Here is a 24569-nt window from a genome sequence, read left to right as displayed (position 1 = left end):
TCTGAAGATTGTTTTACATAGGGACTAACAGAAAGTTCAGAATCATTTGACTTCCTGTCTTTCAGCATTTGAATTTCTGTCTCGTGGTGTTGAAAAGAAGCAAAGTTAGGCTTACTTAGAATGTGATCTGTTTATTGCCAAATCCAAAAAAGTCTTATTTCTAAGTTGCTTCTCCCCCTCTTGACAAATTATGTCCAAAACCACCCCATGTACTCAGGTGGCATGCTTCATTTCCTGAGTGGGTTTATTACTATGTGGTTTTTTTTTAACTCTCTTTCAAATTTCTCTTCCACTTCCTTTCTTCCTGTAGAACCTAAGTTCCCTTTAGAGATATCAGGAATGGTGAGTACTGTTTTGTTCATCAGGGAGGCCAATGAGTAACTATTTCCTCCAAATAAAACTGAGATGGGGGTAGGGAGACACGGGACACAGCTACACTCAGAAAGTTACAGGAGTCACCAGAGGCCTCTCCAAGGTTCTACAAACAATAAACAATGTCAGGGACAGAGGCTTCCCAGTCAGCTGAGCAAGTCCTGCAGGGAACCCTAGGAGACAATCGTCCACACTGGCTGGGCTTCTCAGTGACACACCGGTCATTGAGTTGCTCAAACTCAATGTATCCAAAATTCCTGTTGGTTCGCCCAGCTTGATCTATGTGGGACTAGCTGTGCCTAGGGTTGTAAAAGAGAGGTACTTTTTCTTCTATTAGTTTGAGTGTATCTGGTTTGATGTGGAGGTCCTTGATCCACATGGACCTAAGCTTTGTACAGGGTGATAAGCATGGATCGATCTGCATTCTTCTACATGTTGCCCTCCAGTTGAACCAGCACCATTTGCTAAAAATGCTATCTTTTTTCCATTGGATGGTTTTGGCTCCTTTGTCAAAAATCAAGTGACCATAGGTGTGTGGGTTCGTTTCTGGGTCTTCAATTCTATTCCATTGGTCTATCTGTCTGTCTCTGTACCAATACCACGCAGTTTTTATCACTATTGCTCTGTAATACTGCTTGATAGGGAATAACAATTGAAATGTAAACAAGAAATACCCAATTTAATAAAGATGGAGGGAAAAAAAAGAGAGACACCTGTGTCCCTCTGTTTGCCTTTCAGATTATTGAAACAATGGTCCCCAGGAAATTGGAATCTCCAAAAATGCTAATGCCTGAGGCCAGCCAGAAGCATAATTTGCTGTTGGGGAAGAGCTTTCACACAGTGCTTACACTCTCTGAACTCCTTGTTAGTGTGGACTGGGGGAAGATGGACTAGGAGAGGAGGTTACTAGATATCTCTGCCCATTACTCTTTCCAGTAGAGCCACATTGTTTAAGTAACTTCACGTTGCCATTCCTTCTGTCTTCAATGAGCCAAGTAAGTGATCCTAACTTGTTAAGGTTGTTACACGCCCAGATTTAACCCTAGGAATTAGAGCCAGGGAGAATAAATGTTTGTTCATGTCTCCCTGAGAAATATCACACAATACAGACTGTCAAGGAAAAGGTCAGAGTTGTTTAGTAACTGAGTGAATGAGCAGTGATAGATTATAAACCATGGATTCTTTTTTACACATTGAAAAGTGTAAACCTGTTCCTTGCCTTGTGCACTTTACTACTCCAGAGCCATTTCTCAGAAGCCACACCAGACCTCGGGTCAAAGATCCAAGGAATCATGCCTGCTCTATTGCTTCTCCTTTGAAAAAGGGTCTTACTATGTCACCCCCGGCTGTCTTTAAATTTGACAGCCTCCTGCCCAGTTGCACAAGTGCTGGCATTGCATACCTGTGACGCAACCATAGCTGGTGACCAACTTTTGCATTGTGAAGAATTCAAATAAAATTCTAAGTACAAATAAAACATTCGGTGGACCACGGGGGTGTCACAAGATAGATCATATGCAAATAAGGAGAGCAGGAGAAACAAACTCATAATGTCTGCAATGCTTGAACTCCTGGTACATTAGAGAGCCAACATTCTAAGTCTGCATGTTAAACAAGAAGGAATCAAGACAGGAGGAAAGTAGCCTACCAATTTAAGAATGATATTTATGGGTACCTCTAAGGAAATACCTAGGAAATAGGTAAAACTCTTAAACTGTGCAAATATTTACATTGCGCCAAAACAAAATAATTCCACTGGCAACTACGAGTCAGTCTCATTGGTAGCTTGTCCTTTTCCTTTTCCCCAGAGCTGAGGATCAAATCCAGGGCCTTGCACTTGCTAGGCCACTGAGCTAAATCCCCAACCCCGATAGCTTGTCATGATATAGATTATTCATTTGTTTTGGAGCTCTGAATCCAGCTGAACTGGCCATTGTTCCAAATGCTCACAACTTTCCAGTAAGCAAATCAGTGAGGCCCCAGCAGTGGGAGCTGGACCACCTTGTCACTCAGGTCCAATGAGCAAATGTAGTCAAACAGCTGAGGATATATCCCTCCTGAATCAGTTCTTCTTTCTTGACCTGCCTTTAAAAGTGCATGCTCTGTTAACAAATTCTGTTTCGGAAGTAATGGATTTCTTTTACTTTGCTTCCCTGTTGTGGGTTTGAGCGCATGGCTTTGTCAGTTTAGATTTGATGGTGGAATGGTTGGGCGATGGTAGGGTTCACCACACAGAAATGAGAATCCAAGTGTGGTACCCAGCACCTCGCATGAAATGGAGGCATGGTGTTTATGTTTGTAAAGTCTGTGCTGAGGAAGCAGAGATGGGACCACCCCTGAAGGTGGCTGGATAGTTAAGAAGAACCAGGAAGCTCCCGGTTCACTGAAAGATCGTGACTCAAAGAGGAGGAAAGTCACTGGAGCAAGTCACTTGGAGACATCCCAAGTCAACCACCTCTGACTCCACACACATATACACACATGTGCACCTGCACACACATCATGCATGCACACACAAAGAAAGCTGCCTTGATAGAACTATTACATCTCTTATGAGGAGATTTTTACAAATTTACATCAGAATTCAGGACCTGGTATTGGTGATTTGGTAATCTTGTTCAGGAGCAGGATGCCAGTCATATCACGATTATTTGATGGTAAAAATAGCAAAAGCTTCCAAATTTTTTTTTAAAAGAGTCTGTCATGCAGACAGAGAGAAAATCCTCCGTCATAATGGAGTCGTCTTAGTGAATCAGAAACCTTTGTCTCTCTGATAATGTGTATACTTTGTTTCTCCAACAGCTTTTGGCTTGGTTTGATACATTATTGTGCAAAAAGTGTCCATAAAACTGCTACAGAAAAAGTGAGAAATGTATTCTCTTCAGAGTTTTATATTTTTAAATGATATTCAGATGATTTTTAATTACTACCAAGGCATTGAAATGTTAATGTATTTTATACGATAGAGGAGGGTGATTTAATCCTTGCTTTCTGCCGTCAATTTCAACTCTAAGAAAATTATTTCTTTTGATCCACTCTGATAGCATATAATAAAAGAACAATAAAACATATGGCTCAATTACCACTGCTTCTCATCAAGTGTGAATTAATGAATATCAAATTATTATTAATTGTTTTTTTTTGCTGGCTCCCTCCCCACAGGACAATTATACACTGCTGAATTTTGATAAGCACTTTGTGTTTAACACTTTGTGGACCAGAGTCTAAGAGGAACAGATGCATAAAATTATTACACAGGAGAATAATTATTTAAATTTATCACTTTGCTAATCATGCAGTCATATTTAATTTCCCTAGTTTGTTTGCTCACAACTGCTTACAAGTGCCCAGGAATTCTATGTCCCAGCCCAACCTAGTCAGTCTTCCTTCAAGAAATAGTTGCTATGGGACTATTACATGCTTTACATGTTCAACTTTTTTTATGTTAGCAATTGTTATTAATTATTTCTTGTATGATTGTTGAATTTCCAACTTCTTAACAAAAGAATTCTTTCAAAATAAAAGTTATATTTTAGGCAGCTAAAAAAAATAAGTTTACTCTCGGAGCAGAATACAACTTGTGCTCAGGATAATTGACAAAAATCAGTGCTAATGAATGATATGCAAACATTGCAGAAATTGACAGTTCATTTTATTGTGGTGAGCCTTCTGTAAACATAGGCTGTTTATAACACGAACATACATAACATGTTTGTAATACATAGCTATCACTTCTCAGATTATTTGATCACCCAGATTTTGAAACACATGCAAATAAAATTTAACAAATTACACATTATCTGATTTTACCTATCACCCATAGAGCTATTTATTTCAGTTGTAAGAATAGTTCTCAAAAGCTATGCCTGGGATAAATTGAAGGATGACACTTAGATGAAATTATTTATATTTTTCCAATATAGCTAACAAATATACCAGCAAGTTTCTAAATAGGAAACTCAAGTTTCTTTTAGATTTGGAGGATAGGAAAAGCAATGGGGGGGGGGGGACTTAGAAATCAGTTGTCGAAGATCTATGGTGTCACAGATAATGTCACAGAAAGCCTGGAAGCTTGAAGTGATTTCCTAAGGTTCAAACGACTTGGAACAATGACATCTTGAAGCAAATTTTTATAAGAAGATTTCTATGTGCATTTTCTTTTGTAGAAAAAGAAGTATATCTTACTTCTATCAGCCTATTTGTCAGGGTGTCAATAATACTGATACAAATTATTAGGAGGCTATAGGCAAGAAGATGAGGAACTCGGTTATAATGCAAACCAGGATGGGCAGCCAAATGTGGAGCACGGATGACCCGCTGAGGGTTGAGAATGCTCACGGCCATTGACTTAGGTAACTAGAACTATGTAGATTTTTTTTTAATCACTTAACCTTGCCAGATGCCAGATGGTTCTTTTCACACATGTGACCTTCTTCAAAGTCATTAGATTATTTGTTCAACAACAGAATTGTTATTTTGAAACAAGAGCTGATGCTCAGTGTAAATATTTTGAGATTACATATTCTTAAAATGTAGCTTTAAATTCCTCAGTGAAGGTGTTTGTCTTCGCTTCTCCATGTCAGCATTATTGAATCCACTTCGCTGAAAATTCGGAAATAACATTAGTCACGTAAATCAATACGAAAACAAACTCACGATTAAAATTATGAAAGAACACATCACTCTCCCAGGGGATAGAGCTGAATTAAGCACCCCATCATTCCGTCTAGTCCTAAATTCTTCACTCTGACTTCCGTCAAATATGAAGCGTCACACACTGGGTGTGCATAACTAGTTAGAGCCACAGCTTTGTGAATGTGATTTTTTTAAAATGTATTACTGTGGAGGGCACAGAGAGGAAGACACGCAGACTTGTGAGTCTTTGCGAAGCACACCCCGGACATCATGTTAGGGATTCTCTGGGGTGAAAGTTTGGAAGGACCCTATGTGGTCAGGTGGAATATTAGATTGGTTAGGGCTGCAAAATCAGCAAGAAGAGTGGATGTGAGAAACAATCTGGGGAAAGCAGAGAAGGAGGCGAAGTACAAATATAATTAGGCTTATTCTTGTAATTGGTTCTGAAGCCCGATGGACTGGGGATTCCGCATATTTTTCCAGATGTAGCCTCCCAGTAGCCCATTAAGCTCATGAGTTTGTCATTAGCTTCTGTGCTTTTGATCCTGTGGAGGAATCCCAATTCCATCCACTACACCAACACTGACAGGAATAAAGGCCCTCTAAACACTGAGACTCTGGACCATCCCTTCAATAGCAATTTGTTTCTCTTGTTCTACATATTGCCCACTCTAGAAATGAATTGAATGTATTCTCTTGTAACAGTCAATTACATTTTAAAATATTTTATTTTCCAGACATATTCTGCATGTGTTTTAGATCAGCACTGAAATTTCTCATGCTTAGTCGAAAATGCATACCCAGAACATCTTGCTTTCTCCTTACTAAGAGTCTAAGCTGTAGTAACATTTGGTCGTGTAATGTTTTTAAAAATACTATATTTAACATAAAAATTAACATTTCAGGTAAAGTATCATTAAAAGGCATTGATATGACTAAAGGTAATTATGACTATATTTAAATGTATTTTCACAAAAGGGCATCCACAGAAACGATTCAACTTAAATAACCATATAATCAGAAAAATATTTGTTTCACAAACTGGAAAATTTTTATAAATTAAGTGCTCCTTTTGTTTACACTGCTTTCTAACTGATACAAAAAAAACAGTACAAATATTGACGAATTTGTATCATTAAACAAAAGACTACCACAGTTTTAATTATCTGTTGCTTACTTTCTCATTAGCTGTAGTTAATAAAGGGTTGGATTTTATTGAAATACTTCATATTTAGCAATACTACATAGCTGCCAGTGTTAGGATGATTGCTGCTCATAGCCCAACACTTACCCATCACTTTAGAGTAGCAAGGCTCACAGTGTATTGTCTGTCTGTAAATCCAAATACTGTCTCCTGCTTGTAAGTTTTCCAGAGGCCGTTTGCAGATTTCACACTAAGGAAAGCAACACAAGTTTATATTACAGACTGAGAATGTAGCCTCAAGGGAGTAAGGACAGAAAAACCTTTCAGTTCCGAGACCACCCTTCTTAGAACTTTCTACAGCTTCCTGCTACATGCAGGTCTAGGCCAGGGAGTCTTTACCAGTGAGGGTTTCTACGCAACTCACAAAGGAGCGGACAGAGTGTTTCACAGATTGGCTATGTCAAGGACAAGATAAACATCCAAAGTCTCAAACAAAACGACAGATTTGAGTTTATCCTTTGCTTCCACGAGGGAGAGCTGTGGGACTCAGGCACAACAACCTGCTGAACCAAACAAACTGATGATCACACAGGGACAGGGAGGGGTGTTATGAGTTGTACCAGTTACAGAAGCAGGGAAAGGTCGGCCTCCATTTTTCTTAGACATGGCTGCTGATTGGCAGGATTTAAAAATACCGGTTGGTTTTTCAAGATGAACCACTAAAGCAAATTGTCTTTAATTCTTTTATTAAACATTTAAACTAGTTTAAGGGGTTCTCTGTTACACTGTCTTCTTCTCTGAGCAAAAGGAATGTTTTTGTCTGCTATAGTCTCTAACACTTTAAATGGAAATGAATCACATAAAATACAATAAATAAAAATTATTCCTACTTACCAAAAGCAGTAACCAGGAGAATTTCCATTTTAGAAAAGTTAGGCATATTAATTTAAAATTTTAAAAGTACGTACTTTTATTTAATAGAGTATATTTTGCAACTAGAAAGACTTTCATCTTATAATCAAACAATTGCTTTATTTTCAGATTATACTTTTTTTTTTCTTTTCTTTTTTTTCGGAGCTGGGGACCGAACCCAGGGCCTTGTGCTTGCTAGGCAAGCGCTCTACCACTGAACTAAATCCCCAACCCCAGATTATACTGTTATAATCCTATATTGGGGTTTCACTTCCTTCCTTCCTTCCTTCCTTCCTTCCTCCCTTTCTTTCTTTCTTTCTTTCTTTCTTTCTTTCTTCCTTCCTTTCTTTCTTTCTTTCTTTCTTTCTTTCTTTCTTTCTTTCTTGGATGCACATGTGCTGTGAGACTCAAGAGACAGTCAGTCAGCAAATGACTTGTGGCAATTCATTTTTCCTTCAAGGATGCAGCTTGTAAGGATCACGCTTAGGTCATCAGATTGACTACAGGTGATACAGTCAATCCTGTATCCTGCCATCCTGCCATCCTGCCAGCCTGGATATATGATTCTATATTAAAACACTGCGCCACATTTTTAATCACTAGGTAATTGGTGGATAAGCAACCAATGGACACAGTAGTACATCTGTTTGGCTAAAATAAATAATTTGCATCGAACACAGAATATGACCACTAGAAAGAATTTAGGCAAGTGCTTTTCAAATTGGATGTGTATAAGATAAATCTAAGGAGCCTCTAAAACAAGCAATGTCCAAAAATAATCTCTGAAATCTTAAATTTTTTGTCCGAGTATTCTAAGGCTTTTTTCCCCCTTAATCAGTCTTTATGATTATATCTTGCAACCAGTGTTGAGAACCACAACCTGGTCAACGATCTATTTTCTAGGTAAGGGAACCAAGGCCGATGTCATTTGATTACCCAAATCCACTGGCCACCTTACTGAAGGGCAGAGGCAAAGCTGAGATCTTCAGACACCCAGAGCAGAGCAACCACACTGAGACATACGTGGACAGACATGACACACACCCGAGGTGAGAAGAAGGAGCTGAGCGAAATGAAACTTGGAACTGTTCGCTATTGGACATTTCTGCTCGTTCAGCCACAGTTGATCATGGTCTCACCAGCAGACTGAGCTTAAAAGTCCATCATGAAGGCCTGACCTCATGACAAGAGAGCTGCTAGCTTTATGCTCAACAGTCGACTGTCTGTATATGACTTCATTACATACATGATGCAATGCACTGTTTATTAAAATATTATAGAGACTTAAGAATGATAAATGTTTATCTCTTCCACAGACTTAAGTCTCCTAAGAGATGTGCAAGGAACACATTCCAAGCCTAAAGCCAAGAGAGTAACTATGGCCCTTAGAGGGCGAAGCTGCAGAACACGTAGGAAACTCAAGTAGAGTGTTATCGGTGTGGATTACAGAGTGTTTAAAGCTTTGGCTTCATTCTAAGCAATTCGACAGATGCATTTTTCTTGTCCTGCAACCTTCCTTCCTAACACCTGGTGACACGAAATGAGCACGTGTTTACCTTAAAGCAGGTGGAGTGGCAGCAGATCTGTAATTCATCTAAAATCATTTTGGTTTCTACCCCCAAGGGCTTGCGGCAGTAAGTGCACATGTCTCTTTCAATGACAGACCTGTGGTGACAATAGAATTAAAGACCGTTTAGAATTTGCCATCTTGTAGGGACAGGTGTGTCTCCTCTGAAGTCACATGAGAGCGTGTTGATCCCGATGGACCTTTAGGAGTCATCCCAACACCACAAGACATGCCTTTTCCTCATCCTCATAATAGGGTCAATTCTGGAACAATGTCAAGGAAACAAGTCGCAGGAAGAGCCTTATTAATAATGTTAATAAATGTTATTAATTTACCAACAATCGAGCATATGTGGGCAGAAAAAGATGCTCAGTTTCCCAGTTGAACTAGACCAGGAGCATTTCTTGAAGCTAGAAGAACATTTTAATGATTTTACACATATCTCTTTATGCATTGCAATAACCAATATCCTTGACATATATTCCTTTCTTACTTTAGAAACTTAATCAACAATGAATGACCTATAGACATGATTAGCAGAGTCAAAAATTTTAAATCATGCCAGCACCTCAACTAAAGACCCCTTTCCTTTGGAAAGGTCTTATAATTGTCTTAAACAGATCCCGGTGGATTCTACTGCTTTGGAGGTACTATTAGCATGAAGGACCAAAGTTTCCAGAGTAGCATACATGGAAGGATAATGAAATGAAAATGGGTAATACTTACACAGTAAATGCGTACATAAGTTTTGTTGTGATCTGCATCCCTGTATTATCATGCCACTCAGAGAACTGTTTGGATGACTCTGGCTATGCATGTAAACAATACACATATACAACATACTCATGTACCGTGTGATGGGTCCAGGGGCTTTACTATAAAAACTCAGTTCATCCTGAGGAGCCAGGATTTCGATATGCATGTCACTTTGTAGAAAAGCAAACAGGGACGCAGAACAGCAAGTGAGCTGCTGCTCGCACGCATCCAGCGAGTAGATCTGAACAGTGTGATGCAGCGTTGGGTCTCAGAGCTGGAGAGATCTAGGCTTGCCCAGGCACTGCTTTTCTACCACCCAGTTAGGGACAAGCAGAGCAAAGGGAGTTGGGGGAAGAGAGAGCATAGAGGAAAGGCCTTAAGAGTAGATAAAGCAATGAATATCCTAGTAAGAGCACCAGTGGAAGGGGAAGCCCTGGGTCCTGCTAAGACTGAACCCCCAGTGAACTAGATTGTTGGGGGGAGGGCGGCAATGGGGGGAGGATGGGGAGGGGAACACCCATAAAGAAGGGGAGGGGGAGGGATTAGGGGGATGTTTGCCCGGAAACCGGGAAAGGGAATAACACTCGAAATGTAAATAAGAAATACTCAAGTTAATAAAAAAAAAAGAGTAGATAAAGCTTGCATGCTTTGATGCTCTCAGCTATTCTAATTACATCATCCTAGTCACTACATAAGCACATATAGGTATATAGAGGTTTAAATCTATGTAAATTACACAGTGATTAGCGTATATATACATGTGTGTGTGCGCGCACGCAAATTGCATAGTGATATATATATATATCATTTAATTTATTCTACAATTACCTATACATCATATATGCCTGGCAAATATTTCCCCTTATATTGTCCATATGTTTGTATGCATGAGTGTGTGCACGTGTACGTGTGTGTATGCATATTCATATGTGTAGATGTATATAACGAAACCTCTCATTTAAGACCAGAAGCGCAGAGAATAGCATTTCTACATCATCACTGTATTCTGCAAGCACTGACAAAGGGCCAGAAATACAAGCAAGGAAGAAGTGTCCCCTTCCCATGAGATGCTCTTTGCACTGGAAAAGCCAGGGACATGGAATGCCATGAGACAAATGACAGCTCTAACTGTATTTCTCTTAGCAAGTTCGACGGGAGTTCATGCTTTCAAGTATCATTTGCTGGGTGCCTGTGAGATGCTAAGCACTGCACTAGGAGCTGAAGCTACACTTAAGAAGGAGGTAGGTCCTGACTCCTGACAGTCACGTTTGCAGACCCTGCTAGAAACCATAGCAGTGGAAGAACAGCCTGTTTCTAGAAGTTGGGGATTGCTTACTTCCCTGGAGATGGGCAAGCCCTCCTGACGATTACTTGAGGGCCCCATGAACCTGAAACAATGAGGAGGGGCACTAGACGAAAAGGTCTGGGAAGGGACCAGATCTCCACAAAGATATATGCTCTTCCTAATCCTTCTAGGAACTGAGTTGAGTCTAGAATGTGTTGGGCCGGTAAATCCATGCACCTTTGGGAAAACCATGAGAGGGAAGGGTTCAGGGCAGTCTAGGGAAGCAACAAAGCATAGGTGTTTATCACAATGTTGCAAGCCAGGGACTCCAGAGAGAAAAAGGGCTGGCCAAGGAAGCAGTTGGGGGGGCACGGAAAGGTCTTCTATAATAGCATACACAAAACCCAGACAGCAGCTAGGAAGCAGGTTTCCAAATAGAGAACTGTGTGCTGATCCCTTTGTGTCTACTCCTAACAGTTTCCTACCTGTCTACCAAATAAAACCATCACCAAAAAAAGGAAGAAAAGAGAAATACGCATACATGTTTGATCACATTAAAGTGTGTGTGCGTGTGTGTGTGTATACATGTGTGTGTGCGTGTGTGTGTGTGCGTGTGTGTCTGTGTATCCACTTTATGTCTAAATTGGAGTTACAAGCATACTCACCTATCTGAAGTTGAATAAACAGTTTGTATATATTTTCCTGAGATATTTTCCTGATATCCATCCTTTGGTGATTTACTAAAAATGGACATAGAGGGACACGTGAGAATCATAACATTTTTTTCTCTATTGATATAATTACCTCCTCACAGCTAAGAAAACACATATTCCCTTATACACTATTATTATATTATTTTTAATACCACAAACCCAGATGGTATCCTTACTCCTTCAATTTTTTTTATCTGTAGAAGTGATGACACAGAAGCCCCAGCAAGTCAACGTGTCACCACAGGGGACAGAACAGGCCGAGACAGAGTCTGAGTAAAAGCAATAGGGACGCCATCATTTCTCATGATCCGCACTTGTACCTCACTTAGTTACTAAAGCAAAGCCTGCTGGTCTAGACGCACAGGCCTGCAAGCCCACTGCTTTGGAGGATGTGTCAGGAAAATCACAAGTTCAAGGTCTGCCTAGACTACAGAGTGTGCCCAAAGCCAACCTGGACAAACTAGCAAGACCCTGTCTCAAAACGAGCACTAAATAGGAGGGCTGGAGAGACAGTTCAGTGGTAAAGAATTTGCTTGATATGTGTAAAGCCCTAAATTCAATTCTCAGCACTACATGAATAAAATTCCAGCGCACCCACACACGTGCACACGTGTGCGCACACACTTGAGTACCTTGCCAAGGCTATCAGGTTAGTCAATGGCAAACAATAACTCAGTCCTGAACCTAACTCCAGAGACTTCACACTATAACTGTCCTGTCAGTGTAGATTTTAAGAAAGCTGGAGATATTTGAGGGCCAACACAGTCACGTTAGATTAACTAACAATTGCAAATCTATCTTTGCAGAATATTCTACCCTACAGATTATTGGTATGGCATGATACAATATTATCTCTTATAGTCACAGCTTTCAAACACACATTTGCATCAAAAACATGTTGAGTGTGTTAGAATAGAGATAGCCAGAACCCCAGTGGCAGAGTTTCTGGTTCTTTTGGTATAGGTTGGGGCCAAGTAAGTTTCAGTTGTGACAGTTCTGATGTGATACTGTTGAAGCCAACCCAGAAACCATATGTGAGAGTTGCTGCCTGTATACACATACACAAATGTTCTATATATACAGTAGTCTATAAAAGTAAACCATAGTCAACATGGTTAAATAATTCAAATATGGTTTAGTCAATGATTTTAAGTCAACTATTTAATAAGTAAAAAATCTGGAAATAGTGTTTAGTAGACTACGCTTAATTCTAGAAATTAACGGTTTCTTAAAGGTTGACATCACGGTTGGTGGCCTTTGTTTCAATGAGACACTTCTTCAGACAGGAAAATGTATGGATGTGCTGCCCCACAGGGTTACCAACATGTGAAAAGAGAGTGATATGTAAGTATAAACGCTTGTTCCTTGTATCCCGCTTGCCAACATTCTATTTCTTGACTTTACTCCCACTCCCATGCTGTTTATCTATGTGTCAGTTTCTTTCAGATTCAATAACTACTTATTGATTTAATTTTTCTCTTAAATACTTTATTTTTTAGTTTAATTAAAATATAGTAGGAATCACTATCATGGAGCCACTATAGCGTGATATTGAAATTAGGAGAAAAGTTACTTTAGGAATTGGATGTGTAAGTTAGACATGATTTGAGCCAAAGAGGCATTGAGTTGCCTGTGGGAACTGTCATGCACACAGAAGATTTCCCTGAACTGCTGTTCTGGGTTTTGTTAATGTGGATTTAACACATGTCATGTATGTCTATGTCATGTATGTCTATGTCATGTATGTCTATGTCATGTATGTCTACCTTTGTGTGCTTTGCTACTCTATTACCCTATAATGAGGCCAGTTCTCATTTTTTGACTCCTTGACAACTAAATGTTGTGAATCCATGACCTTTGTGGACAGTTTGGTCAATATCCATCGTTCTAAGCAGACAGTTTCATGGGACATTGGCACTCTGTAAATCAGGCCATGGTATGTCAACCTAAAGATATACTTTCTGTTTCAGATTGGAAGTACCTAGTAGATAAAGCCTCTGAATTAAGGTCACTCAAAAAAATTGTTATACCAAATAGTCATACACTTTATGTGAGAACATTTGATTAATAATCCTATTACTTACTCATTAGTTATCTTAAATACTTTTGAGTCCATACAATAACCATGAGTTGCCCATCCCCCTAATTATTGGGAACAACATATTATATGTGTAGAACTTACAATAATTCTATCTTCTCTATAAGACCACACCCGGAAATGGTAGGACCTCTTGTGTGGCACAGACCATTCAGGGCTATAAAAGGAAGTAAACTTTCCTGTTACCTGTTCTCCACATATGTCCTTGTGTAAACAACAGTGTCCTTGGGCCCAGCATTCCTGGTTCCAGAATTGGAGCTGCAATAAAACCATTTAGCTTCGTGTTAAAATGTTACTTGTGAGGATGATAAAAACAAAACTATATATTCCATGTATACGTAACATAAATACAATATATATAGAGAGATATATCAGAGAGCATGAAGGCCATCTTAACTATCCATGTATTGTACGTTAGTGTATGTTTCCCTAATGCTCTGTTTATTTCTATGCCATACATGTTCCCCAATAACTCTTGAGTTAAAAGTGGACTTTGACTATTGAAAACTCAGATTTAATGCTATATACTCAGACAGATCCAGTTCAAGAATGTGAATATTGTCAAGTTTGAGAAATAGTTCAATGGGTAAGAACATTTCTTCTTGCAGGGGACCCAGGTTCAGTTTCCAGCACCCACATATAGTGGTTCCCAATCACCTGTAATTCTAGTTCCAGGGGATCTGATAATTTGTGGACTCTGGACACCAGTACATATGTGGTGCATCTACATAGACTCATGTACGTAACATGCATACAAAATAAAATAAATAAATCTCTAAAAGAAGTTGTCAGCATCACTGTCACAATCATATTCTGTGTAATTGTAGACTTTAAAGCAAGGACTACATTTCATATCTGTCTACATTTGTTCCAGCAATCAATGAGCTGCTGACTCAGCACTCTGATATAAGGGTAGTTACATATAGCAAGTCCTAGGCATCAAAGATGTGGTTAGCTCACTTATAAACAAATGCAGGGACAGTGTGGTCATTGGTTTTGTAACGATCTGTACCTGAGGCTGGTTTTGGTTTCATGAGAATAGACTGATGTTCTTGGGGATTCCTTGCGCAGACTGTTAGTGACTCCGTTGGCTTGGCCATCTACCCTGCAAGAGCAAACGTGTGTGTTTGACATTCAAAATCAAGATCACTTACAGGTGTTTTTGCTCTATTAAAATGTTACTTGGCGGACAGTGTTTCTTTACCTCTACCTGGTTTCTGCACAGCTACATACAGAATACATAGTCTTTACTGGTTCCCCTGGCTCCGCAGAACTCACTGTCTTACTTTCACAAATAATCTACAGACAAAAGCCATATTATTCAATGCCATGGCAGAGTGTATTTTCATCAAGGAGAAAATCCACTGAAAATTGGTTCCTCGATTGCTTCCACAACAGCGATGCTGTTTAGAAAACTTCCCTTGTAGCACATATCTAAGGATTCATCACCTTAATGAACGACCCAAGGGTTGGTTTGAGCTGTTTCACTTCCCATTTTGCCTTAATGAAAGGTAATACTTTGAAGACTGCAGAAGTCTGACCTAGATTTCTGCTGATCTAAAAATGTCATCCTGTTTAACAGAGCACAAACACATTCAATTTCTCCCAAGGAATGGAGGAAACTCTCAATGAAAAAAATAGTGAAAATTATAGCAATTTCTCTCCTCTTCTGTGTTGGTAAGCTTCAAGAGTAAAGACATGGAAACCTACAGTTCGGATGTTCTTTAAGCCTTATTTTCAAACACACTGTCTGTGGGTGGCTTTGTGCATTTGAGTGCTTGCACCCACAGAAGCCAGAGACAGGAATCACTTGGGAGCTGGAATAATAGGCGGTTGTGAGCCTATGTGGGTGCTGGGACTTGAACTCTGGTCCTCTGAAAGAACAGTACATGCTATGAACTACTGAGCTATCTCTCCCACCTTGTCCCATATAACTTTTAAAGAGGAAGATGTATTAATGGCTCATCTCTGACACACACAAAAAATGAAACTAATGAGATAAAAATATTAGAGGAAGGTACCTTACATTTTAAACTATAAAAAAATTAGCCTTGGCTAAATATACACTAAAATTTACAAGTATGAAGCTATGAATTGAGGCTAGCATGACTTTTCTCTCCATTTTGTTCAAGACTTTACGAAGATGTGGGATGCATTGATTTTAAATGTATCAGGCCATAACATCATACATTTAAAGTTATCACATTCATGTGATTCTAAACACGTGTACACATTTCTACGTCAATGAAAGTTTGTGGGGACTTGTGCTTGTAATGAACATATCTAGAATAAGTTACTTTTCATTTGCTTATCTTTAAAGAGCATCTTGCTTTAATGGAGATGTTTGTGAGTAAATTTTCAAGTTATAGCACATAGTGAAAAGGTGGGATCAAAACTATCACAGGTTTTCTCATGGGTTTTATTAGGCTATGTCATCCCAAGAAAAATAAACTAGCTTAGAACTGTTGAAGAATAATCAAACTTAGTGCTTCCTTAGAATTCATAAGACTCTGGTTTCAAACTCTGGCAGCAGTAAGTAGGTAAATATTAATTCTACACAAATGACATGATACACACTATAAAGTTCAACTTAAGAAATGCATACTCGCAGGAGGAAATACGGAGACAAAGTGTGGAGCAGAGACTGAAGTTTCCACCTGGGGATCCATCCCACATACAGTCACCAAACCCAGCCAGGAGCTTGATATAGCTGTCTCCTGAGAGGCTTTGCCGGAGCATGACAAATACAGAGGCAGATGCTCTAAGCCAATCATTAGAATGAAAATGGGGTCCCCAATGGAGGAGTTAGAAAAATATCTGAAGGAGCTGAAGGGATTTACAACTCATAGGAAGAACAACAATATCAACCAACCAGACCCCCCCAGAGTTCCCAGGGACTAAACCACCAACCAAAGGCTACACATGGAGGGACCCATGACTCCAGCTGCATGTGTAGCAGAGGATGGTCTTGTGGGGCATCCGTGGGAGGAGAGGCCCTTGGTCCTGTGAAGGTTTGATGCCCCCAGTGTAGGGGAATGCCAAGGCAGGGAGGTGAGAGAGAGTGGGCGGGTGGGTAGGGGAGCACCCTCATAGAAGCAAGGGGAGGGGTGATGGGATAGGGGGTTTCCGGAGGGGAAACCAAGAAAGGGGATAGCATTTGAAATGTAAATAAAGTATCCAATAAAAAAAAAGAAATGCACAGCTTCAAAGAAGAAGGCTATGAGTGGTATTCGAATGCATTTGCATTGTCTTTATCTATGAAAACTTAAATATCATCAGTTTGTAAAATGTGCAAACAGGAGTGGTCAATAATATGTAAACAGTATTATCCTCAAATGAATTTGCATTCTCTAAAATTCATACATCAGAGCTCCAATCTTGAGCCAATCCTTCCTGCAAAACCTCGTTTCAAGGACAAAAAATGGAACCGCTCTTAAATCAACTTAAATGGAAAGTTTCTTAACTGCTTTGAGCCTCTCAGATTGTTTTTAATAACACTGACCACTTCTAAATAATGTTTGAATGAGGTTGGTCAAGCGTTAGTCCTGCGCAATTCCCACACATGAGTGTGTTTCTGGGAGCCTCAGATCCTACTAAACATTTCCCACTCTCATTCAGACAGAGACTCTGATGGGGTCACACGAAAGAACAAATGATCCGGAGGACCAGAGCAGCTCAAACTCTGTCAGACTCAAGGGCGTTTTCCACACAGTTTGGGGAAAGTGAGCCAGCTTGTCTTTCCCTAGCCAGTCCATCCTCTGCAAAAATACCGACAATATTATTTCTTACAAAATCACAGGAGCTTAAAAAAAAGGCAGAGGCACAGTGGGAAAGTTAAAAAAAAAAAAAGGAAATGAGTATTTTTTGAGGCCTTCATACATGGCTAAGAGTATTGTTACACATGAAGAAGTGTACACAATTCCTCCCTAACTTAAGTTGTGTGTAGTAATGAGGTAAAGTTTATAACCTAATATTATTCTTAATGCCAAGCCCTTATATTCTGTTTTACAACGAAATTTCAAAACGAGACTTTTGCATGGTAGCTCTGAGACATCTGTGTGTGCTTTTGAACAGGTTTTATCCAAGGAAGTGAGTCCAGGTCCTTCCTTCACTACTGAAAACCTACCAGGCGACAGGGAGTAAAAATAAACCCTCGCCACCCAAGTAAAGGGCTTTGAATTTTCATGACACCTTTTATACCAAGTAACAGGCCTGAGCAACAGGGATGAGAAATTCTAACACAATTAGAACATTGTTAATTTTTTCTGTGTTAGATATTAAGCGTATGGTGCTGGAATTTTGCTTATTTGGACAGTGTGTATATTTAAAAGTCATAAAGCAACTCAACTCCCCGGAAAAATCTTCTAAGCAATTACTCAGGTATAGATGGAATTCCTAAGAAAGAAATCGAATTACAGTCACTCTTACCTTTCATTCTTATCTTCAGACACACGAGAATTTACTTCAGTTAAACCTTTTAGGTCCTGGTCTCTAATGAAAATAAAAATAAATAAAAACAAAACACAGTATATTTGTGTAGGATATTTACAATACAATTGTAGACAATAAAAAATATTACAATGAATAAAAAACCAGTACATCATCTTAGACATGTAGTTTATCAGTGTTTAGGAGACCGGAAGTTGGACACTGAGCTACTCACACTATAAGCTTGTGGATAAATATGAATGTGTGGCTGGAAGGGTAGAGAGAATCTTCCTTAGCAATCCTGGGTTTGATTCTCCTAACATCTAAATGAGCACGGATTTTATAAGTGAGAGAGAAATCACTCTTTAGAACGCTTGGGAAATCCGGTCTTAAAAAGGTTCAGCGGCACATCTGCTACCCATGTGCGGGAGCCTCCGGGTCCCCCAACAACGGGTCTCCCAACAACTGGAGCCGGGGGCTATCCCTAAAGCTGTGGGTATCCATTCCCCCAACTAGACTTCAGTGGGAGAGAGCACACCTTGCCCTTCAGAGACTTGCTGTGTCAGGGTTGGGGGATACTGAGGGGGATACCCCACCCTCTCAGAGGAGAAGGGAAGAAGGGGATAGGTGGAAGGACTTAGAGGGGTGGCGACAGGGAGGGGAGTCAGTGATCCGGGTGTAAAGTGACTATTATTTTTTTTTTTATTAACTTGAGTATTTCTTATATACATTTCGAGTGTTATTCCCTTTCCCGGTTTCCGGGCAAACATCCTCCTAATCCCTCCCCCCTCCCCTTCTTTATGGGTGTTCCCCTCCCCATTCTCCCCCCATTGCCGCCCTCCCCACAACAGTCTAGTTCACTGGGGGTTCAGTCTTAGCAGGACCCAGGGCTTCCCCTTCCACTGGTGCTCTTACTAGGATATTCATTGCTACCTATGAGGTCAGAGTCCAGGGTCAGTCCATGTATAGTCTTTAGGTAGTGGCTTAGTCCCTGGAAGCTCTGGTTGCTTGGCATTGTTGTACATATGGGGTCTCGAGCCCCTTCAAGCTCTTCCAGTTCTTTCTCTGATTCCTTCAACGGGGGTCCTATTCTCAGTTCAGTGGTTTGCTGCTGGCATTCGCCTCTGTATTTGCTGTATTCTGGCTGTGTCTCTCAGGAGCGATCTACATCCGGCTCCTGTCGGTCTGCACTTCTTTGCTTCATCCATCTTGTCTAATTGGATGGCTGTATATGTATGGGCCACATGTGGGGCAGGCTCTGAATGGGTGTTCCTTCAGTCTCTGTTTTAATCTTTGCCTCTCTATTCCCTGCCAAGGGTATTCTTGTTCCCCTTTTAAAGAAGGAGTGAAGCATTCACATTTGATCATCCGTCTTGAGTTTCATTCGTTCTAGGCATCTAGGGTAATTCAAGCATTTGGGCTAATAGCCACTTATCAATGAGTGCATACCATGTGTGTTTTTCTGTGATTGGGTTACCTCACTCAGGATATTTTCCAGTTCCAACCATTTGCCTACGAATTTCATAAAGTCATTGTTTTTGATAGCTGAGTAACATTCCATTGTGAAGATGTACCACATTTTCTGTATCCATTCCTCTGTTGAAGGGCATCTGGGTTCTTTCCAGCTTCTGGCTATTATAAATAAGGCTGCGATGAACATAGTGGAGCATGTGTCTTTTTATATTTTGGGGCATCTTTTGGGTATATGCCCAAGAGAAGTATAGCTGGATCCTCAGGCAGTTCAATGTCCAATTTTCTGAGGAACCTCCAGACTGATTTCCAGAATGGTTGTACCAGTCTGCAATCCCACCAACAATGGAGGAGTGTTCCTCTTTCTCCACATCCTCGCCAGCATCTGCTGTCATCTGAGTTTTTGATCTTAGCCATTCTCACTGGTGTGAGGTGAAATCTCAGGGTTGTTTTGATTTGCATTTCCCTTATGACTAAAGATGTTGAACATTTCTTTAGGTGTTTCTCAGCCATTCGGCAATCCTCAGCTGTGAATTCTTTGTTTAGCTCTGAACCCCATTTTTAATAGGGTTATTTGTCTCCCTGCAGTCTAACTTCTTGAGTTCTTTGTATTTTGGATATAAGGCCTCTATCTGTTGTAGGATTGGTAAAGATCTTTTCCCAATCTGTTGGTTGCCGTTTGTGACTATTATTTTTAAAAGCGTTCAGCTCACACTGAATGAACACTAGGCGTGCCCTGAAGCACTAACCACACTTTCTTGTGGACTAGCTTATTCCGATCTCAGGAGATCTTGCAGGACCAGCATCTGGAGCTTGGAAAGACAGAGGGAATCTCCCAAAGCCAGTGAACTAAGTTACAGAAGAACCAAGAGTTGAAATCGCACTACCTGCCAATATGAAACCAGTGCTCAGAGGCTTTAGCCAGAGACTTAACTCGCACTACTGCGTTACAGAAATATAAATGTTCTGCCCTGCAGCGGAGTAAGAAATTCACAAGGTGTAGGATAAGGGTATCGACAAGATGCTTCAATCGTAGCTTGTCTCGGGATAGTACACCTTCGATGAATTACAGGGCCCTCTGGAATGTTATGATAGGTTAGTCATTTGCCTATCAACATGCCATTAAAAGATCCTGTTTGCTGCTTTCAGGAATTTGAAAAAGCCTTTGTCCCGAAGCCTACAGAGGAGCTTTGCTTCAGAATCAGAACAAGTGAAGCCGGTTTTCTCTCTTACTACTTTGAGAATGTAAATCCTTAGATATCATTTTGTAAATGAGGTTCCCAATGTCCAAGGTTTTGGTGAAGAAAACACAGGTCATGCACCATGATTAAGCCGTGAATGAAACCAGTAAAAATGGGAAAATGAGAAATAGTTAATAGAATGTGGTGATGTAAGGATGAGAGTTATTGATTCCACAGTCTCAAGGGACTTCTTCATCTTTATTTCAAGCCCAAGATTTCATGTCTTTGGAATAACTCCAATTCCTAAAATTCTCCCTTCTCCTGCTTCAAAATGTTGGATTCAAATACTATTTACCCTTCAAAAAAAATGAACGTATGGATTCTCACTCGCAAAACTAACGTTAGGATGCAAAACACAATAAAATATCCTTATGTTTATGTGGAAAGGGATTTAATACTTCCCATACAATATTCAAGCCATTAATAACTTATGTAAACTATGTAAATTAGAGAGCACACTATAGCCGCTTAAACTTCATACTCAAATTCCTATTTGTGTCCATTTAAAAATCTAGAAATTTGTTTAAATATTTTTAATGTGAGTTGAAATATTCTAATGAAACTATATAAAATGTACAGTATTTCAGGAATATTAATTGATGTTTTAATCTGAGTGATGACATAATATTCATAACTGAACTCCTCCACATTATCAGATAGAGCTGTGTGAGGTCGATCCTGCACATTAATAACGCACAGAAGTCTTTGAATTGGCCTAAGCCCTGATGGTTTCCACGACTTATTATGAAAGCTATCTTTGTGGCACCAGAGGCCACCATGTTATCTTAACAGCCTTCACAAGTAAGTGATGCTTTCCTGGTTTAAAGCTTGAGAAATGGGATATCACAGTAATGATTCAAACAGGCAGTGGGAAAGGGTACAAGCTCCCAGGATATGGGAAGGTTGGGAAATCAGAATTTTGTACCAGGTAGTTACATGTTCCCCACTGGGATAACCTTGAAGTAACCAAATGTTCCATTGAGGAGAGCTGTGGCTTTTAGTTACTGTGAAAGAGGGCCCAATAAGGACTGTGTTGGCAAGCATGTGTTGCATAAACACAGGAAGATAAAGTCACGAAGAAAAGTCTGGAAGAGATCTTCCTTTCTTAGCCTAAGAGGGAACCAACCCTGTCAAGACAACTTGATCTCAGACTTCTCACCTCTAGAATTATGAGAAAATATATGTTTGTGTTTAAACAATATAGTACATGGGTTTTCTTGGGGATCCCTCACAGGCCTGTCCTGACGTAAGTTTCTCAGCCTAAGGGTAGATATCTTTAATTCCTCAAGAATATTCCAGTTGTGACTGCTACAGATGTTGACCACATCTCTGTCTACACAACTCACTCCTGCTCTTTGGGGTGTAGTTTTGGAGAGAAGGAAAAGAGCTCCACTGGAGGAGGCAGAGGAAGTCAGATCCTTGCAGATTCAGCAACTACAGTAGGTAACTCAAAAGCTGAGCCTATGCATGCCTTCAAGGAAGATACTTTCAAAGAAATAACATCATCTGAGGTTTCATATAATTTTTCTCATTTTGTTAGCTGTCGGCACATACCAAGGTTGGTTGGCTAAGCTATCGGATTGTTTTTATTTGAATAACCTGTACCCATATGTAAAGGAAGGAAGAAGCTATGTGATGAAGAGCACGTGATTTGCATTTTCTTGAGTCCTGCACATTGATGGGGTAGCATTAGCTCGACCGGCAGATCCAGTAAAAGTTTAGACTACCCAAGCTAAAGGATGCAAAAATAAGTGCTCTGTAATTAAGATCACATGTATTGCCTGGTGTCTTTTACACTGTGGCAGAAGATGAAAAGCTGTGAGTCAAAGTGTGAGCGATAGAGTTTTTTTTTAAGAAGTGCAAGCCAAATGTTACAAGGTTGAGCCAGTGCTCGAAGTCTTTTTGTGTCTTTTATTTTTGTATTGGCGCTAGGAACCCAGCCTGGCCCTTGCACATTCTAGACTTGACTTCTGCTTGGCTACATCATACGTCTAAGAATGCCATTAAAGTATAGTTTTCAAGCCATTTTAAAATGACAGAACATGAGTTATCTAAGATATGAAGGCACATCCATATTTTTCAGCATAAGAATTTCCATGTTGTAATAGCATAACGTCTTCTCCACTGTGTGGAGGAATATGGGCCTTCCTTGCAGTGCCAATTAAGGGAAAATGTGGAGAGGCTTAGCAGTCAGCTTTTCCTAGGATAAATTCTGATGCAAGAAAGTTCTGAGCTCAGTTCTAGTGACTCTTCCTCTCTAGTGTGCATGTAGGAGGCTTTTATTAATAGGGTACAATATGTTTCTCTCTAAATTGCTAACTTAATCTGCTTTGTATACTGTCCAACACATTTACAAAATTAAATAGCTTCCACACCAAAAAAATTAACTGTTTTTTTTTCTTTTCTGTCAGAAATTGATTTTAGACATCACATCTTCAGCTCAAAGTGAATCTTCTTGAGAAGAAGAGTGCATCTAGTGAAACGGCTCACATAATTCCTTAACTTACTGACATAGACAGGCGGTATGACATCAGCATGCTTTTTCAATGAGTATTTTATATTCTTCAAGATTTTATCTTCAAAAATAGATTTGTGTATGATTTAAATGTTTTAAGTATAAGACATAAATAATAATTTTAGTGTTCCTGGGTCACTGGGATTCCTTGAGGTTGTCATAAGCAGGAAATAGTCACTGGCCCAAGTAAATAAATAAACCATAACAAAGTATATTTATTCTATTTAGTTTCAGTGACAGGAGCTGAGAATGTTGGAGGTGCAAGACAATAGATTTCACCTAGGTGGACTGTCATAAAGCACTGGCTGTTCTGAGTTTAGCCTTTCATTCACATTAAATTTGAGAAACACTTAATATGTATCGGGCATGTTGCCATTATGTTGCTATGCTATATAAAGAAAGAAACAAGGTAATTCCATCCACACCTCTAAGGACCTTGTAGATAGAAAGAGTTTGAGAAATACTGAGGTTGGTGCCCAAGGATACATAGTACCTTCTCTGGCCTGGCAATGAGAGGGAATAAAGTATACAGGTCAGAGAGGATGGGTGGGATGGGTGGGAAAGGGTATTATGAGAAGCAACCACAGTGATGACTGATAGATTGATTGGTTACAGGAAGTGAAGCGATAGAGTGATATACACCGTGTTTGTCTTGAGCAGAAATATGAGAAACACGCAGCAGGGAGATAGGAGGAAACTATCCTCATATTACAGGGCTAAAATCCTGGAAGGTTTACGTCAACAAACAGGAAAGATACTGACAAATGGAACTCTGACTACAAATAAAGATTATTTTTTGCTGTACGTGAATGATGCCCCTTTTTACTAGGGAGTCTTTAGTATCATTAGCAACATGAGGTATTCTTCGATACCTATTTGGAAGCAGAAGTTTAGAACATTAATAATTAATCTAACGTCAGCTTATCAGCTACAGAAAATGGCATCTCTCTTCAGTATTGGTTTACATTACTACTAAATGCCATGCTATTTCTCATTGAGTAAATGGAAATTCTCTGCATATCTGCATTCATTCTGGTTGCTGCGTTCTTGGGATCTCAGGGATGCTTATATATATTTCTGATGGATGCGTGAGGTCTATGCAGTCTCCAACTGTGAATGAAATATGCAGCTGCTGGAAATGTCAGCAGAGTCACAAACAAGCACTGATTTTCTGCTGTCCTGCTTCTAACTGATCAGTGTCGGCGTCTCACACACTGATGTAAAGGGCTTTGCAAGGGCTCATCCCACTAGGGTGTGTTTAAAAGTTCCCTTTCTTGACCTATGCTGAAATCATGGTCACATGGTAGATACAGGTGACTGAATCAATCTATAAACTCACTCTTTTAAAACAGCTGTCTTTTCTGTTCGTCTGCTGTGTGATAATTCTTGACTGTTAATCTTCAAATCTAGGTAACTGCTAAAGAGAAGTCAGT

General features: G+C 39.8%; 1 protein-coding gene across 4 annotated transcripts in view; it reads right to left on the bottom strand.

The window, feature by feature from the left end:
- Positions 1–4002: 4002 nt before the first annotated feature.
- Positions 4003–24569, bottom strand: part of Scel (sciellin) — a 116606-nt gene continuing 96039 nt past the window's right edge. For 3 of the 4 annotated variants that reach the window (XM_006252428.5, XM_039093531.2, XM_039093532.2), the window contains 7 exons: positions 17911–17973; positions 14495–14587; positions 13669–13740; positions 11337–11411; positions 8620–8728; positions 6299–6401; positions 4003–4974 (listed from right to left, as the gene is read on the bottom strand). In XM_006252428.5, coding sequence (XP_006252490.1) covers positions 4958–4974; positions 6299–6401; positions 8620–8728; positions 11337–11411; positions 13669–13740; positions 14495–14587; positions 17911–17973 — 532 coding nt within the window. In that variant the 3' untranslated portion in view covers positions 4003–4957. The remainder of the gene's footprint in view (positions 4975–6298; positions 6402–8619; positions 8729–11336; positions 11412–13668; positions 13741–14494; positions 14588–17910; positions 17974–24569) is intronic. The other variant, NM_001108388.1, reaches the window with a different exon arrangement.

Source organism: Rattus norvegicus, chromosome 15 (genome assembly GCF_036323735.1).
Source record: "Rattus norvegicus strain BN/NHsdMcwi chromosome 15, GRCr8, whole genome shotgun sequence".
NCBI classification, from domain to species: domain Eukaryota; kingdom Metazoa; phylum Chordata; class Mammalia; order Rodentia; family Muridae; genus Rattus; species Rattus norvegicus.
The sequence above is the reverse complement of the archived record's forward strand: the minus strand, read 5'-3'. Positions and strand labels throughout refer to the sequence as shown.